Genomic DNA, 18,873 nt, shown 5'->3' with positions numbered 1-18,873 from the left:
ATCCCTAGATTTTACACTAAATATCAAAAAAAATTCCTTTGTCCCTTTTATACTGAAATATCCCTAGACCTGGCAGCCTTGTAACTGATCCCCAACAGTGCTGAGAAATTTTCCCCTATTCAGTATTACAATATCTAGTTAAACAATTTCCAGGTATTCTTTCATTTATTATCTTTTGATTGGCTAAAATGTTTAGACAATATTGACATAAATCGGACAATGATTAGTTTACGAGTACCCAACATAACCAAATATATGTTCCTCGAGGCACCCTGTCACAGTGTTGCCATATTTTTTTTTGTAAAATATGTATATGAATGTTTAAAAAAATATGTAAACTCCATTCGCTTAGCTCGGGCATATTTTGACAGATTCATTGTCGGAAGCCTACAACACAACAATTCCTGCTTCTCAGTATTAATAGCTCAAGTATCCTACTATTGCAGACTTCGTTCTTAAAAAAAAAGAAGAATTATTCTAAATAGTGGAAGTGTATACTAAACACATCAAATTTTGGGTATTATATATTTAAAAAATATATTTTAGTTGTTATAATTTAGCATAAATATTTATTATATGGTGCAGATAAATAAATATTTATTGTCGGTAATTCGCAAAGTTCTATTTTATTTACTATTTAGTTTGTTTATTATTAATATTGGCTATGAGTTCGTGTGCTTGGTTGTATAGTAATTTCCAGCCACTTTTAGTCTGTCAAAAAGTAACTAACTTCGCAAGAAAATAATTACTAAATTCACTAGACAGTTCGGACTGGGAATAGCGAACCGAGTTTTTAAAGTTACTTTTACGAAATTATAATTTGTGTTAAGAGAAGCTACAAGTTTAAAATAAGTATAAAACAGCATTCATAAATATTTTTCTTTTACTTTAAATGCAGTTAAACATTGTAAATTATTTGTGGCAATTCAGCTTTGATAAACTAAGTTTAAGTTTTAAAATAAATTTAAGTTTAATTTGTCTTCATTTTTATATTTAATTTAATTAAAAACTATGAATTTTTATATCATTTCAATGTATTTCTATTATATATGAATTTTTTTAAATTCATCTTTATGTAATGTGAGAGTATGAAAATAACTGAGGATATGGCAACTCTGACATTAATTAAGCTTACATTAAATGTCAAATATAAGTTTGGTTATGTTGGGTTGCCCTAAACTAGTCATTGTCCATACTATATACATATATTTTTATATCATTTCAATGTATTTCTATTATATATGAATTTTTTTAAATTCATCTTTATGTAATGTGAGAGTATGAAATAACTAAGGATATGGCAACTCTGACATTAATTAAGCCATCGAGTTAGAATCTATGGAGAAGCCATCGAGCAAAAAGACAAAAGAGGGAATCTAATCGTTATGAAAAGGTGACCAAAAAATGGCCTCTGATGGCGGACATATCCGGAAATGCGAATGCGCCAAATTTAAATGTTCCGACACTTATTAATAGTAGCTATAAAATAGTTTTCAGAATGTGTCTTAGACGAGAAAATTTTAATTAAATATTAACGATAACAGTCTAAAATGTGAAACAATTGTTAAAAAACTTCAATATAAATAAGATTTCATGTGACAGTTGGGACAAATAATAACATAACCCAACTAAATTTGATTTCTTAAACAAAGAAAGACTCTCTTTCCTTGTTTAATTTGGCCTCTCAAGATGGCACTTCCTGTCTAACAATATTTTTGCCCCCACTACCTTTACATTCCCTCTTTTGTCTTTTTGCTCGATGGGAGAAGCTAAACTCCATTCGCTTAGCTCGGGTATATTTTGACAGATTCATTGTCGGAAACCTACAACACAACAATTCCTACTTCTCAGTATTAATAGCTCAAGTATACTACTATTACAGACTTCTTTCTTTAAAAAAGAAGAATTATTCTAAATAGTGGAAGTGCATACTAACCCCATAACATTTTGGGTAGTATATATTTAAAAGATATATTTTAGTTGTTATAATTTAACATAACTATTTATTACATATGGTGCAAATATATAAATATTGATTGTCGGTAATTTGTAAAGTTCTATTTTATATACTATTTAATTTGTTTACTATTAATATTGGCTATAAATACGTGTGCTTGGTTGTCTAGTAATTTCCAGCCACTTCGAGTTTGTCAAAAAGTAACCAACTTTGCAAAAAAATAATTACTAAATTCACTAGACAGTTCGGACTCTAGATAGCGAACCGAGTTTATGATCATATTAACGTGTGTATTAAAAACGGCGTAGGTAGGCGTGGCTAACGGTGATACCAATGACGTATAATATTTAGACTCCGTGAACGCTTTAAAAAGTGTCCACAACATGAATACCTTTGTTATTGTTTATTGTTCTGATATGAAGTTGTGTGTTTACATATTTTTTGTGACAAGCAAATTTTATTTAAAATTTTTGCGATTCATTTACCTACTATTTTAGTAAAATGCCATTTAGGTATCTTGTTTGTGGTCGCTGAAGTTCGAAGAGCGAAACGTTATCACTTTTCAAGTAAGTTATTTTTTATATGTATGTTTTATAAATATTAGGTTATGTTTTGATGGCCAGTGAAGGCGTTTAGTTGTTATTTATTTAATAAATAAATAAATGATTATGCATTATACTGAATAATAACAATTTCCATTAAATTTTTTGTCTTTTTTTTATTAAAATCATTTAAATATAATTTTTCTTACTAATTTTTTTTTTCATAGATTTCCTTTTGACGAAAAAAACAGGAAATTTGGATATACATTTTACAATTAAATAAGAACAAGCTTTCCAGATGGTCACGTATTTGTTGTGATCATTTTGTTTCAAATGATGTTATCATGAAATTTAGCTTTTTCGTCTAAAAGAAAATGCAAAACCATTAGCTATACCAAGGTGGGTAATGTTTTTATTAAATTTTTACATTGTTATTTAATATTTATATAAATTTTCTGTTTACTGTTTCTTCTATATTGTTTTCTCTTTGCATACAGGTCTTCGAAAGACGCTAAAGAGGTGGTAGGAACTAAAGCTCTCCCTAGCCAATCAGACACCCACAATTTAAATTTCGAAACTAGAGAATTTCTTACTGAAAGGTATGTAATAATTCTAGACCAACTGTATACAGGTTAATGATATTTTAAACTGATTCAAATTCAAATTTTATTTGCAATGTGTTACATTCAAAGTGTAATAAATATTTTTTCAGACAAATATCCAGCAGCTCAACAACACAAACAGCTAGCCGTGAACTAACTTTGTCTGCCTCAGAAACTGAGGAACTCTTAGGCAAGGAAAATATTGAAGGGCATGCTGCAGATAGAGAATTAATAGCTAAAAAAATTAACAAGAGGCAATATTCATTTAATTTTTCATTTGCATTATTATATCCTTGAATAAACAATTTTTCTTTCAATAAATCTTTTTATTTTTAGGAAGCATTATGTGGGGGATTTTTCCATGTCGGACTTAGACTGCCCAAGAAAAAGAAAAAGATACATGGAATCAGTAAACATGTATAGCAAAAAAAAAGAAACAAATTGACACCCTAAGAAAATCTACTAAAAGATAAAAACGACAAGCAACAACATTAAACGCATTGGTACAATCATTAAAAGAAAAACTGTATGTTACAGAAAATGCTAAATCTGTGTTGTTGGTAAGTTTTCTTTCACATATTTCATAAAGAAAGAAATTAAATTATTATTATATTCTTTTATGTTTGTATTTTTTTTGTTTTAGGCCTCTTTACCAGAATTAGCCAAAGCATTGTTTCAACGATTTTTAAAGGGTGTCAAATGTGCCAAATATTCTCCAGAATTAAGGTCACTTGCACTTTAAATTGTATTCAGCAAAAGCCTATGATTTTGTAAGAAGAGCTTTAATAATTCATTACCACACCCATCAACCATAACTAAATGGTACCAAACTGTTGATGGCGCACCCGGATTTTCCAAAGAAGCTTTAAATGCTTTGAAAAACAAAATTAAAGAAGCAGGGAAGCAAAATAAAACACTTGTAACACTTGTGTTACACTTGTGTGTAATTTAGTGCTGAACGAAATGTCTATTCGTAAGCTAGTAAAATGGGATGGGAAAAAATTTATTGGCTCTGTAGATTTTGGTACAGATATAGAATCTGATAATATACCAGAAGCAAAAGAGGCACTGGTGTTTATGTTAGTAGCCTTAAATGACAATTTTAAAGTGCCAGTTGCATATTTTTTAATTGAGAGTTTTTGTGGATAAGAAAAAGCATCCTTAGTAAATCTTTGCTTAAATTTTATTTATGATTCAGGCATAAAAGTCCATTCATTAACTTTTGATGGTGCTGCCAACAATTTATCAATGGCCAATGCATTGATTTTATTTAACTCCTATTTGTACCTCCCTATAAGGAGGATGGTAAACGACTTTTCAAAATTATATTTAGGTTACATTGCATCTGGTACTATTTCCAAATCTAGGTAATTTTTAATTATCTCTCCAGATTTGATCCAGGTATCCTTTTGCCCTGCTTCCTGACATCTTATCCACCTTCTGTATGCTCCTATCTTCACATCCTTCTCCATCTATATATGTAATGAAGATAGATCAAGCATGACCTCCATGAGTCAGTTAGGGTAGTCAAAATTGCTCGTGTTATGATTAAGCATGCTTGTCGTTGAAGCTTATTCAGCTTCTATTAAGTGGTCGTTTGTTGTTATTTAAACTACCATATAAGTGCGCCATACGTAATCATAGATCTGTACATCGGTTTGGGTTTCAAAACCCAAATTTTCCCACATACTCTTTGACATGTAGAAAGGGAAACCTTTGCTTTGTAGGTTATTCTTTCCAACTGGGCGTTACATGTAAGCTGCTTATCTAATATTACTCCTAGATGTTTTTCTAAGATTGATAGATAATTTTTCCATGTCATACTACCTACTAAGGATATTTAATGTTCTTTGGAGTGTGCTGGAAAGAAAATTACCATATTTTCCTCTTACCATAATTACTAGATCATCCCTATAGGCATGTACTTCTTCCCCCGTGTGCGTCAAGAAGTGACATCAAGTGATCCACCAGGAGTGACCAGAGGAGGGGAGAAAACACTCCCCCCTGTGGACACTCTTAGCAGTTTTGGCCAAAATATTTCCTTGCACCTTTGTGACAATCTTCTATTCACTCAACAATATATTTTCCAGCATTGCTTTGATCCAGTTACACATAGTAACACACATTGATAGTGGATCTATTTGATAGGGCATTATTAAATGTGCCTTCTAAATATTCTCTCCATTATTAATTGAGTGGCTGATTTTCTGAACTACTTTGACCATTGCTGTTTCTGTTGATTTCCTTCTTGATATGCATGCTGGTTGCCATTGAGAGAATGATCCCTCAAAGGTCTTCCCTTAATATGTCTATCAAGAATTTTTTCTGTTGCCTTCAACAAAAATTATGTAAGACTGATCGGCCTGTGCGATTTAGGCAGGACATTATCTTGTCCTATTTTGTATATTCACACCACCATTACAATTATAGAAGTCTTTGGTATACAACTTATTTATTATTATAACATATTGTATCTTTATATACAACATATTGTATGTCTTAGAAAATAATTGAAACTGTATTTATTACGTTGTGTGCATTAATGCGTTAATTAAATTACTAATTGTGTTGCAAAATGTTTTATGATTTATTTCTTTTGTATGTTTTTTGTTAAAAATGTGTAATTGATTTGATGTTTTTTTTGTTTGTTTTTAATTCATTACAACAAAACACGAAATTAGAATTCAAAAGTTTGTTGTTTGTTTGCACTCAAGTAACCTATTAATTTTCTTCCTAATTCCTTAATATAAACTTCAAAAGTTGCTTTATACAAGGAAATTATTGCAACAGTGAAAACCACCAGGAAATGATAAAAAATAAATTAATAAAAAATTAAGAAGACAATTTGATGCACTGGATTCTTAAACTAATAAAAAATACAGGGAACTCAGAAAGTATACTAATGTGGTAGAGAGAGGGTCATCTAATAGCGATATTAAAAAAGGAGACCGAAGAATATCAGTAACTACAGAGGAATCATGTTACTGAACACCACATACAAAATATTGTCAAGAATATTGGGGAATAGATAAATTACCGAAAATACACTAGGGCAATATCCGCCAGGCTTCAGAAAAAGAAAGTCAACCATAGATGCCAACACAGCTGATTGAAAAGTGATATGAACGTGATATAAATTTTCACTTACTATTTATAGACTTCTAGCAATCTTTCGACTCTCTAAATAGACTCACAACTCTTAATAGAAGCAAACCTGATTAGATTTATTTATCAAAATTTCCTTCACACTAAATAATAATCAATAGTCCTTAATACAATTTAAAAATGAGAATTTTTAATCTTTAGGAAAAACTTCAATATTTCCTGTTGGTAAAATGATTAAAATTCAGGTAATGTACTTTACAAACATTATAAAAATAAGTTTTTCTCTTATAAACGAGAACAAAAAAAAAATCATAAATATTTAATTTTAATTAAAAAAATAATTATTTTAATTAAAATATAAATGAGCACGCCGCTGATCAGGTAAACATACCTTGAGCGGAGATCTTTAGGACACCCGATTACATAGCGAGAATACGGGACTGCTTAGTCTATATATTATACGTCATTGGGTGATACCAATATGGCGGTGGGATCATGGCCGGACGCAATAATATTAAAACTACTATAAAAATATGACTAGTTATTCAGAAGATTTAATCATAATCTACAAAGTGCAATACATTTTTAATAAACTATGATTTATTTATCCCGCGGTAAACACTAAAAACACTATATATTATACATAAAGATAAATTAATACAGTCAAATACTATTAATTTATAATTAATAGTATTTGACTGTAATGGCCCGTACTCTGAAGTACGGGCCATTACTTTGTTTACATATTTGTATACTAACCTGTAGAACGTTATTCCTGAAGATTTTTTATTAACATTGCTTCTGCCACTGCAACTACGTTGAGAACAAGAAACCATTGCACTATCACAACATATTATTACAGTTTCTATAAAAGTATTATAAAACTAAAAATATTCGAAAAACGATAAACGTAAACAAACATATACGATCTGTCAAAAGTGTCAAAACAATATGGCCGAAGTGAGGTCGTTTTAGTCACGTGATGCCCTCTCCATAGATTCTAACTCGATGAATTAAGCATACATTAAACACAATATAAATCATGATACCAAAGAATATAGACGCTTATAGAAGCGCAGTTCAAATGGGCGATTTGGTTACGGTTTAAGAGGGTGGCTGCATAAACTCACAGCGTGGTGTTGTGGCCGTCGGCTTAAAACTATCATGAAAATTTCATAATGAATTATGTAGTTAGGGGGAAGTGGGAAAGGAGTGCGAACGGGTAACTTTGCATCTACGCCGAAACAAATTTCGATGTCATTGATTTGCAAACTTTTTTTTTGTTGTCTTTTTTTTGTTTTTTCACAATAAAATCTTTATTGTCAATTTAAATTTTTAATTTTAAAACTTAAAAATGTATGATGTTTACAATATTCAAAGTATTTATTTTTTTAATTGTATAACTTTGAATTAAAAATTGGTTTGTTCCAACACAACGAAAAACCGTCACATAACTTTTTATTATACTGTTTTTCTGCCCAGAAATTAACGAAACATTTTTAAAAAATTTCAATTTAAAAAAAAAAGTATTCAATGAAACTTTTTACTAAATTATGAAATTTTCCATTTCGCCAAAACTTCCAAACTTCCATTTCATCCATAATTTTTCAATAACAACAAAAAGCATTCCTGATTTATTTTTGAAATAACAAAATAAACTTTAACAGTACATTTTAATGAATAGTACATGATACTATGAATAACAAGATAGGATCTTCCCGTAGCACAAAATCGGTCGTGTTCGCGCATGCCGTCATTGGAGAGCAGAATTTGAATTCTTGTTAAAGTTAAATGGGATTTTTATGCATTCTGTGATGAAATTATTCGATTAGCAAAATGATAATATTAAATAAAGGTTTAATAATTACAATATTCGTACACAAAAGGATATCTCCAAACTATTTATTAAAGATTATTTATTGACACATACAAAAAACTGACATTACGAACGTGCAGCTCTCCAATTACGTTACGACTTATGCGCAATATCTTATCTTCTTAATCATAGTATCATGGTATAAATCATTAAATGTCAAATATAAGTTTGGTTATGTTATGTTGGGTGCCCTAAACTAGTCATTGTCCATTATACATATATGTGTACATGCATGTGTTTGTATACATATATTTGTAGTCCACATTATTTAATTAGTGTTTAATTTTGTTATATTAAAATACTGTGTACTTAACCACTATTTTGTAATTGCAAATTGTAACATTTAATCGGTTTGTCCCGTATATTAGCCCGCGCGCACACAGACAGCGGTCAGGCGTTCCGAGCTCTGAATAAATATTATACCAAATTCATTTAACAGAAAAATAGCCGTCAACAAATGCATGTACAGAACACGCGAAACCTGATATTTATATAATTGTACAGGGTTGTATTAAGATTCTAGCAGTCTATAACATCTAAATTTGAAATGAATTAATTTATAATTTTTAGGATTACTGTTAAAATAATAGCAATCAATGAATAATCTTTCAAATAAGTATACTTTAATATTAGTTTTTGTAAACTGTCACTCACACATCATTAGATAATTGTGGTATTAATTAAAAGTCAAAAAATAGAAAGTTGTTTTTATACATTTTACGCTTTAAGACCAATATTTGGAAATAAGTAATATTATTATCACTAATGATATAAAAAAGAAACCTCTTCTTGTGTAAAAGTTAGGGAAAATACTTATACATATATTATTGGGTAGATAGACTTATACATTTAACATTACATTAACATTAAAAAATAAAATTTATTGAGTCGACGTTTCGATTTCGATTTAACATTTATTTGTGTCAGCAGAAACGAATGTATATTTAGAAGAATTGTGACGTCACTATTTTTGACTTTGATGCCGGTTATGTCGAAGATGGTTTGACATATCAAAATGCCGTTTTCAGATTTTGATTCAGGAGACAAAACTATATATGAATCCATTGATAGATCGTCCCCAATATTGCATAGGCGACAACGCACAAAGGAACATACTTTGCGGATGTAAAATGAAAGGTTTTCTTTGAAAATGATGAAAAAAACTTTTTACTATTACATATAAGTAATATCCAATTACGAAAAATAAGTACTGGAAAACTACATAGGTACAATGAGTAAAATGGGTTACAGGTTTTCATTTTTAAAATATTCCATTTTGTTTATGTAATTTCGAATAATTTCGTATCTTTTATTTATCATTACTACTCATTTCCACATCAAAAGCTAGATCCATCTTCAACCAAATGGGGGCCTTCTTCAAGAGCCACAACCTCTCTCTTGCTATAAAAGTAAGAATGCTGCGATGCTACGTCTAATCTGTTCTTTTTTATGGCGTTGAATCGTGGACCTTGAACGAAGATATGTGCAGAAAATTGGAAGCATTTGAGATGTGGCTGTATCGGAGAATACTTAAAATCCCGTGGACTGACCGAGTCACCAATGAGGAGGTCTTCAGAAGAATGAAGAAGAACCGAGAGGTACTGACCACCATAAAATCTCGAAAGTTACAGTACTTTGGACACATTATGCAAAATGAATCCAGATATGCCCTTCTATAAGCCATCCTGCTAGGAAAAATATTTGGACAACGGGTTCCAGGAATTACATGATGGATTTTTCAGACCTGTCGAGAGTCCATCCAAAAATTCTTGTCTTGATGAGGTGACTGACTTATCAATCCATGTTTTTCATTTAGTATGACCGGCGTTAATCCAAGTCTCATCTAAATAATATATTTTACGATTGCCATTCCTACAATCTTTTATCTGCCTTAAAAATTCTCTTCTCCAGATTACAAGATCATCTCTGTCTGTAAGCATACTGTTCCTGCCACGTTTTTCAAATTTGAATTGAAGTTTTTTCAAAAGCTTGTAAAAAGTAGTACGTTTGAAATCAGGTAGATTGGGTCGTCGTTGACCTGTTGTAGAACTCTATCTATCGTGGGAATTTCATTTCTAAAAAAGAATTGATGCACTATTCTTCTTATCGCTCTAATAACTTTAAACACAGAACTATCCGATACTCCAACTTTATCGGCTACTCTTTTCTCAACAGCGGACAATATTAACCCCAGATTTTCTTGTAACTCGTGTTTATACACGTTTACAATTATTTCTTTAACGTTTACGCTTAAATGGCCTTTTTTCAATCTCTTTTTGGGGGGAGTTAAAGGTATGTTTACGAGTTCATCGGCAGAATCCGTGTCCGACATATTAATTTGTTTTAGTGACTGTGTATACAAACCTGCAAAATATTATTTACAGGCTAATATTCTAATAAAATAATAGATAATAGATATTTGAACAGATATATTAAAAAGATCAATACTCAAAATCTTTATTTTCAAGGTGTTACAAAAGCGACCGATTTCGAGGCTTACAATACCTCATCCTCAGGCAAAGTAAAAAGTTTGTTTTGTTAAAAAATAATAATATAGATATCGGCAATAAGAAGTTTTCTGCTTACATCCAGGGTACTGTCTGTCTTCATCTTTTCCTTTATGACTCTATCTATTGTAGTAAGCTGATATGTTGATCATTATATATGCTGTTGTTGTCAAAGTTTTTTTATTATTAAAAAGGTAGGATTATCTTCTGGTTTGTAATAAAATTAAAAGTAGTTAAAGACAAATACACATACAGTATAAGCTGCCACATCCGGACTTTATATAGTTTAAAAACTTATGGAAGATGGAAAATCACATATTATGCAGTATGATGTCCTTTTTTTGTTGTTTTGTCACAGGTTCTTACAAGGTAAAGACTTAAAGCTCTTTACTTAGTAAGACCTTTTATTTACATACGTATATAATGATCAACATATCACCTCACAATGATAGTGTCATAAGGAAAAGATAAAGACAGACAGCACCCTGGATGTAAGCGGAAAACTTCTTATTGGCGATATCTATATTATTGGTTTTTAACAAAACAATCTCTTTGCTGGGCCTGAGGATGAGGCAAATATTGAAAGCCTCGAAACCGATCGCTTCTGTAAAACTTTGAAAGTAAATATTAGATTGTGAGTATTGACCTTTTTAATATATCTTTTCAATTATGGACTGACACTTGCAACCCTTTTATCATCATAACAATTATTATAATAGAGTCAAAATAATATTAAATTTACTTACTTTAATTGAGAGAAAACAGCAAACATTTTAAAAATGTTCACAGTTCTAAGTTTATTCAAATAACACTATAATTATAAACCGACACTATAATTATACCAACACACACACACATATAAGTAAAAATTATATTTATATACCTAATTAAATTCAACAGACATAAATGTGATTCGTAAGGATTACTGAATCCATATCTGTTAAAACTGCAAATTATGCGTCTTTGTTTAGAGGTGTAGATTGTCGTTACTTGTGAGTTTCTACTTGTTACTTTTGATACGCTTTTGTATATAATCAGTTACAGTATAAGTGATATTGTAACAAGGAGATACCTCTTCAGCATCTCTAGATTTTGGGAATAAATATATCACGCGTCCGTAGTGTTGATATTCTACTTTTCTGTTAGGCGAATATAATATAGTAATAATCATTTATTTTGCGCAAACAAAAAAATATAAAAAATGTCAGTTCTCAGTTGAACACTGAATGCGCACTGGAATTCACTAAGAAATATTTACAACGCAACATAAACATAAATTCGTATCGTCATAAACATAAAAATCATATTGACATAGACATAAAATGGATAGTCATAATATAAACAAAAAATCCAACATAAAATCTTTGGTACTGAGTAAAACCTGCATAATAACGTATCTACTGGTGCATCAGTTGGGAATCTCCGTAATACATCTACTTTTTATTCAGAATTACAAAAACTAAAAAAACGGAAAGAAAAATATCGTCAGTACGTAAGTTTTATGTCGTATACGAAAATAAAATATTAATATGAAGGCAAGTGTAGAAAATGCGTGTCTAATGACACCTACGAGAAAACATATTTATTTAATAAAACCAAATTTACTATAGATTTATTAAGCATTGCCTGTCATATTTAAACCAGAATTCTGAGCTCAACGAATCTTTACTATTTATTATTTATACTTAATTATCTAAGAAAATTCACACATTAATTATTTTATATAGCTACAGAGCTCACATATAATTATAATGTTAGAAAAGTTCCTCAATGACTTGATCTTTGTCGCATAGATAGAAGTAATAAAGAAAGCTGTTACTTTTGCTCTGCAGTACTAACAATCCCCGCGAACTATCATCCAGTATTATTTAAAAAAATCCGACAAGCGAGAGCTGGCGGGTTGCGCGTAGAACAAATTGAAAAGTGGAAGGGATTGCTCATTTCTATTGCTGTCGGCTACGAGTTCACATCGTGGGATTAGTGCATCGAGTTAGAATCTATAGAGAGGGCATCACGTGACTAAAAACGACCTCACTTCGGCCATATTGTGTTGCCACTTTTGACAGATCGTATATGTTTATTTACGTTGGTTGTTTTTCGAATATTTTTAGTTTTATAATACTTTTATAGAAACTGTAATAGTATATTGTGATAGTGCATAATAATGGTTTCTTGTTCTCAACGTAGTTGCAGTAGCAGAAGCGGTATTAATAAAAAATCTTCAGGAATATCGTTCCACAGGTTAGTATACAAACATGTAAACAAAGGAATGGCCCGTACTTCAGAGAATAAATTAATAGTATTTGACTGTATTAATTTATCTTTATGTATAATATATCGTGTTTTTAGTGTTTACCGAGGGATAAATAAATCATAGTTTATTAAAAATGTATTGCACTTTTTTAGATTATGATTAAATCTTCTGAATAACTAGTCATATTTTTATAGTAGTTTTAATATTATTGAGTCCGGCCATGATCCCACCGCCATATTGGTTTCACAGTTAGCCACGCCTACCTACGCCGTTTTTAGTACATACGTTAATATGCTCATAGATTCTAACTCGATGGATTAGTGCTAGATTTCTAACAGTGTTGTCAAATATTTAAATTTTTTATTTGAAGTGGCTATATTATAAACTATTATTTATATTTATTAAAATGGCAAGTGTATTAAAAGGCAAACCTTTGGTATCTCAAACACGAGAAATAATTTTCAATGTTTTTAATTTTACAACCGAAGAAGCTAATGCAGATAAAGTCTTAGTTGATTTAAAAAAGATACAAGAACGTATAGCTCATTTAACTGGTAATTAAAATACTCATTTTCAAAATAAATTAAACTTTAAATAATTTATTTTAAGTTAAGTTACAATCAATAAATAAATAAAAAATTACAGTGCATTAGATTACCAGTAAATAATTTGAAACACATGTGAAATAGAAATGACATAAAAATTGAAATGTGTTTCTCCAATATGTTTATTAACTATAAATATGCTGGACACTTCGTGTCCAGCATATACAATACAATACAATACAATATTTCGATACGTTGCATTTTTCATAAATGGGAAATAAAATATGATATTGTAAGCAATGATATCACAAGATAAAAGGCCGATAATACTTGAGTTTATCGCCTGGCTTAGAAAAACAAACAAAGAACGCTTGTTCTGTGTTGTGTTTAGTTTAGTAATCATTAAGACATAATTTGTATCTGTCCGCAATACATACAACAATACCTTCCCTTTGAAAATACATTACGTTTTACGAAAATAAATATTAACAGTCTTTTCTACGTTTTATTCAATACTATTATTATTTTTATTTTGTTTTCGTGGTAAATAGGTAAGTTTATCACACACGCATCCACACAACCACGGAACATATCTACTAACGTAATTTTCAGATCCCAACTAAATTTTTGATACGGCAACTACGCATTTGTGACACCCGCAATTATGTACCTCTCCTACAGTGTTGCCAATCGGCGCATAATTATGCGATTTGCGCATAATTTAATTCCCAGCGCATAATTTTCGCATCCTTCATAAAATCGCACAATTTCGCATAATCCAGCTAAGCAAAAGAAAAAGCCAAGGCCAAGCCACAGCTTACAACGTTTATAAGAAGAGTCCGCGTCTTCTTTTTTCCTTTAAAAAAAGATGTTTGTACTGACCTGACATTTTATAGTTATACAGCATTAACTTTAGCAAATAAAAATTACTTTATGGAAGAAAATTTCCATTCTATGGCGGCATTATATCGAAAATAAATTTACAACATGTAAAAATTGATTTTCGGCCACCTGAGTCACCTTCATTAAGAGTGGTTTAGGGTTAACCCGGGAGTGGACGGGTGGTCTGAAAAAGTCACCTGTGGAGTCCATCAGGACCAAAATTTAAATGACTTACAAATTTCAGATAACATTCACATAATGTTTTTAAGTATTTTGTCGGTTTACGTGTCTATTACTTAAGGACCTTATGTTATTCTATTTTTGTTGTTTTATTTTTCAAAAAATATAGGAATTAATCTAAAACCTTTAATTTTCTGCTTTGTTTAACTTTTATTAGCACTTGGTAAACAAATGTTTTCCAAAATTCCTACAGATGTTTTATTAAAATACAAATATTAACCTACACAAATTTGGTTATAACAATAAACAGAAAAATTCTCTGCTCAAAATACAACTTTGAATTTTACTCCAAATTGTTCTCTGTGCATTCAGAGCAACATGCTACAATGTTCTCCATACACAACCAGGACAGACAAAATGTGCAAAAATATCGCGTTTTCTATCTTTTTTAGTATTTGCAATTTCTTTTTTTTATTGGTGGTCATTTCTAATGGGCCTGGTATAGGGGTATTTGATAAGTGTAATGCTGGTTGTTGTACAACTCAAGCTAAATGAGGGTTCAAAGCTTTCCTCATATTTTATTTTGTCATATTCCTAAATCTTTCAAATATTTTTCAGCAATGTTTAAATTCTTCTGAATTGTTTTTTTTATAATTCGAACGAATTGACAGCAGCAACATTCATGAGGCCATAGAATAATACCATAGGTTAACATCTAGAAGTGTATCTAACAAAATTATAGGAATCTCTATTCCTTACTTTGTCAGATCATAAAATGTAATAATTTCTATATATGTAATAATTTGTAAGAAACCGAAAAAAACTGCATAACAAGTATATGAATCTCAATTTCCCATAGTAACAGGAGTAGGCGGGTGAGGTCTGCCAAGACATATTAAATATCTCAAAACCAAAAAATAAATTTGTTTTAAAAATTTCACCATTATTTGGAGGGAGCAATTATTGAAAGGTACTGAAAAGGAAAAGGTCATTTGTATAATATAAATAACATTTACATTAAAATCATTTTTCATTCTTTGTAGTAAGAATCTAACTATAAAGTGCCCTGTTATTCCCCAAGCAAATATTTCTCACCAGAAAAATCCCCCTATCTGACAATACCCAATCAATACACATTGAAGGAAAGGTTTCACATATATTTGAGTAGGTAGGTACTTCACATTTGTATTTACAGGGATTTCACATTAAATTACATATATAAATATAAGGCACAAATTGAAAAAAAAAATTAATTATTCAAGTGTACTTCTTCAACTGTTACTTTGTGTGTTGTGTTTGTGCAAAGAAACTAAAAAATATATAGAAAATGGATAAGTGGCTTTTCAGTTTTAAGGTAAATATAAAAAATAGTTAAAAGTTACAATCATTTATATATATATATATATATATATATATATATATATATATATATATATATATATATATATATATATATATAATAGAGAAATCACATAAGCATTAACCATAACTAAATTTGTACCTTCTAGGATGCATGTTCAATAGTTTAAAATAATTATTTTTTGTTCACATCAAAAAATCATTTCCTATACAATAATTAATGGTACTTATTGGTTTTTTTAAGTACCATATAGTTTACAATATCTTTATGCTTCTTCAAAAATCAAAATTACCAACATATACCTGCTGTGAATGAGAGGTAAAAGTTCAGTAGATTTTGTATAGATCTTTTAAGCTTCTTAAAATTAAATTTTGTGTTTTAATAAAGCAAATTGTTTTTTAGAGTAAACATCAGGAAACAGAGACAAATAAGCAGAAAGATTCCCCAGTACCACTTGATGTAGAAAAGCCAGGTTGCAGTCATCAAGTTGAAGGCTCCCCTATTTATCCTGCTCCCACACATTCTCATATTATGAGTGACAATGGCGATACTATGGTAATGTATTGAAGCAATTGATAATTTTATAAAAATTACATAAAAACACAGACTTCATATCGTATTTATTTATTAAAATTATATAGATAATATAATTAAATTAAACTATAAACTACAAATATCAGATATAATTACAGAAATTAGGTATAATATGAGAAAGATTTAAAACTACTACAGTAGTGAAATACATTTGTATTTGACTTTGACTAATATTTTATTGATTTACACCATCTAAATTATGATTATATTTTTAGAATGATCCTACACCAGCAAAAAAGAAAATAAAAATAGAGAAAGCATCAAAGAGTGAAAAAAAGAAGACTTTTAACAGCTCTTGGAAAAGTGTACCACAGTTTAAGAATTGGTTAGAAAAATCAATAAAACAACCATCATCTGAGGGTAATGAGTACGCCTATTGCAAGGTATGTGATTGTGATATTGTAGCTCATAAAAGTGTATTACTAAAACATTCAATAAGTGAAAGGCATAAATTAAATTGGACAAAAGTGGCGAGCAATACTAAACTCACTGAATTGTATAAACCAAATGCTGATGATGTAGCTGTAAAAACGGCAGAGTTAAAGTTATGTGCCTTGTTGGCAAGCAATAACCTGCCATTTTTATTAGTAGACACCCTAACTCCTTTAATTCAAAATATATGTTATGACTCGAAAATTGCTAAACAATTACACTTAAAACGAACCAAAGCTAAGTCAATTATTTGCAATAACTTGGGGTATAATTTTCTTGAAGAACTATATATTAAATTAAGGGAGCCAGGATGTTTTTTTTCTTTGGTTATGGATGAAACTACTGATATTTCAGTAAAAAAGCAATGTGCATTCACTACTATAATTTATGAAAATAATTCAACCAAAACACAATTTTTTGATCTTGTCGAGGCTCATGGATCAACAGCTAGTGATTTATATGGTATTCTAAAGAACTGTTTAACTTCAAAGAATATTCCACTGACTAATTTTGTAGGGTTTTCATCAGATACCACCAATGTTATGGTTGGAGAGTTTAACTCTGTATTTTCCAAGTTAAAAGAAGAATTTCCACACATAGTATGCATTAGATGCTCATGTCATATGGCACATTTAGCTACATCAAAAGCCTGTTTAAAATTACCTAGGCATGTGGAAGATCTGCTACGGAACATAGGCAGTCATTTTAATAGGAGTGCTTTGAGGAGACACAAATTTATAGAGTTCCAAAATTTTTTTCAAGTGAAAATTCACAAGATACTCTCTCCAGCCATAACAAGATGGTTATCTATTAAAGAATGTGTCGATAGAGTACTTGAGCAATATGAGCCACTTAGAGCATATTTGACAGAGTATGTATTTGAAGACCCGTCAATTACAACAGAAACAATGTTGGAAACCATGTCAAATTTGTTCACACCGGTGTATCTAGAGTTTATGTCATATTCTTTAGGACTAATGACAGATTTCAATTTACTCTTTCAGTCAGAAAAACCACTTCTTTGTAAGGTTCAGCCACAAACTGAAACTCTGTTGAGAACGCTGTGTTCTAATTTTATAAAGATGTCTGTAATAAAAAGAACCAACGACATATTTAGACTTAACCATGAAAACCCTACAAATTTTGTTAGTTTACATGATATTTATATAGGAGTTGCTGCAACAGAAAGCTTGAAAGAATTAAAAAAAAAGCCAAATTTGAACCAAAAAGAATTTGATAGTTTTTTTAAATGTATTTTAGAATTCTATATAGAGTTAGTTAGTAATATTAAAAATCGATTCACCTTTAACGACCCTATCTATAAAATAATTTCAATATTGGATCCCAAAATTGCACAAAGCTTTGAAATAAAATCATTACAATGTGTAACTAATCAATTCCCTATTTTAAAAGAATATGTTAATATTCAGGAGTTAGATAATGAATGGAGAAGACACGCTTTATTAGACTTTGAAAAATTAAATTTAAATTCAGATGACTGTGAGCAATATTGGTCTCAAATATTTAATTTAAAAAATGATGCTAATGCTTTTTTATTTCCGAATTTAAAAAAAACGCTACAGCTACTTTTTGTTTTGCCATTCTCTAATGCTAGTGTAGAACGTATATTTAGTGATTTGTTTAACATAAAAAGTGACAAACGGAATTTATTAAACTCTTCAACAGCAAAGGCTATTTTGGCAACCAAAGCAGGAGTTGAAAAGAATGGCGGTTGCTTAAAATTCATACCATCCAAAAAAATGCTAGGCCATAATACATGGAAAGACAATCAGTAGCTTGTATTTTAATATAGTATGTTTCTACTTTAAGTATACCTATGTTTTTGTTTTAATAGAATAATTTACATTAGTTTAAGATATTTAATCTGTTGTTTACTTGTAAGTACCATTCATAACTGATTATTAAAGCTAAAATATTACAAATGATGTATATTTTTCAAAATATCCTATTTTCCTGATAATATTTTAAGTAAAGAAAATAACTTGGCAAATAATTTGCAAACTTTTATGTCTTCAG

General features: G+C 30.0%; 1 protein-coding gene across 1 annotated transcript; it reads left to right on the top strand.

Annotated features, from left to right (window-relative positions):
• Positions 1-15,676: 15,676 nt before the first annotated feature.
• On the top strand, positions 15,677-18,645 carry LOC140441386 (uncharacterized). Its single transcript, XM_072532096.1, has 3 exons — positions 15,677-15,804; positions 16,213-16,365; positions 16,620-18,645. Exons 1-3 carry the CDS (start codon positions 15,778-15,780, stop codon positions 18,630-18,632), a joined length of 2,193 nt encoding a protein of 730 aa, XP_072388197.1. The 5' UTR covers positions 15,677-15,777; the 3' UTR covers positions 18,633-18,645.
• The last annotated feature ends 228 nt before the right edge of the window (positions 18,646-18,873 follow it).

Source organism: Diabrotica undecimpunctata, chromosome 5 (genome assembly GCF_040954645.1).
Source record: "Diabrotica undecimpunctata isolate CICGRU chromosome 5, icDiaUnde3, whole genome shotgun sequence".
NCBI lineage: Eukaryota > Metazoa > Arthropoda > Insecta > Coleoptera > Chrysomelidae > Diabrotica > Diabrotica undecimpunctata.
The sequence above is the reverse complement of the archived record's forward strand: the minus strand, read 5'-3'. Positions and strand labels throughout refer to the sequence as shown.

What these genes read in the sequence shown, in the direction of transcription:
- LOC140441386 (XM_072532096.1), top strand. Translation starts at nt 15,778, where the DNA reads ATGGATAAGTGGCTTTTCAGTTTTAAG. An exon ending in AGTGGCTTTTCAGTTTTAAG is followed by an intron (nt 15,805 to 16,212) that starts GTAAATATAAAA and finishes ATTGTTTTTTAG; the next exon opens with AGTAAACATCAGGAAACAGA. An exon ending in GTGACAATGGCGATACTATG is followed by an intron (nt 16,366 to 16,619) that starts GTAATGTATTGA and finishes TTATATTTTTAG; the next exon opens with AATGATCCTACACCAGCAAA.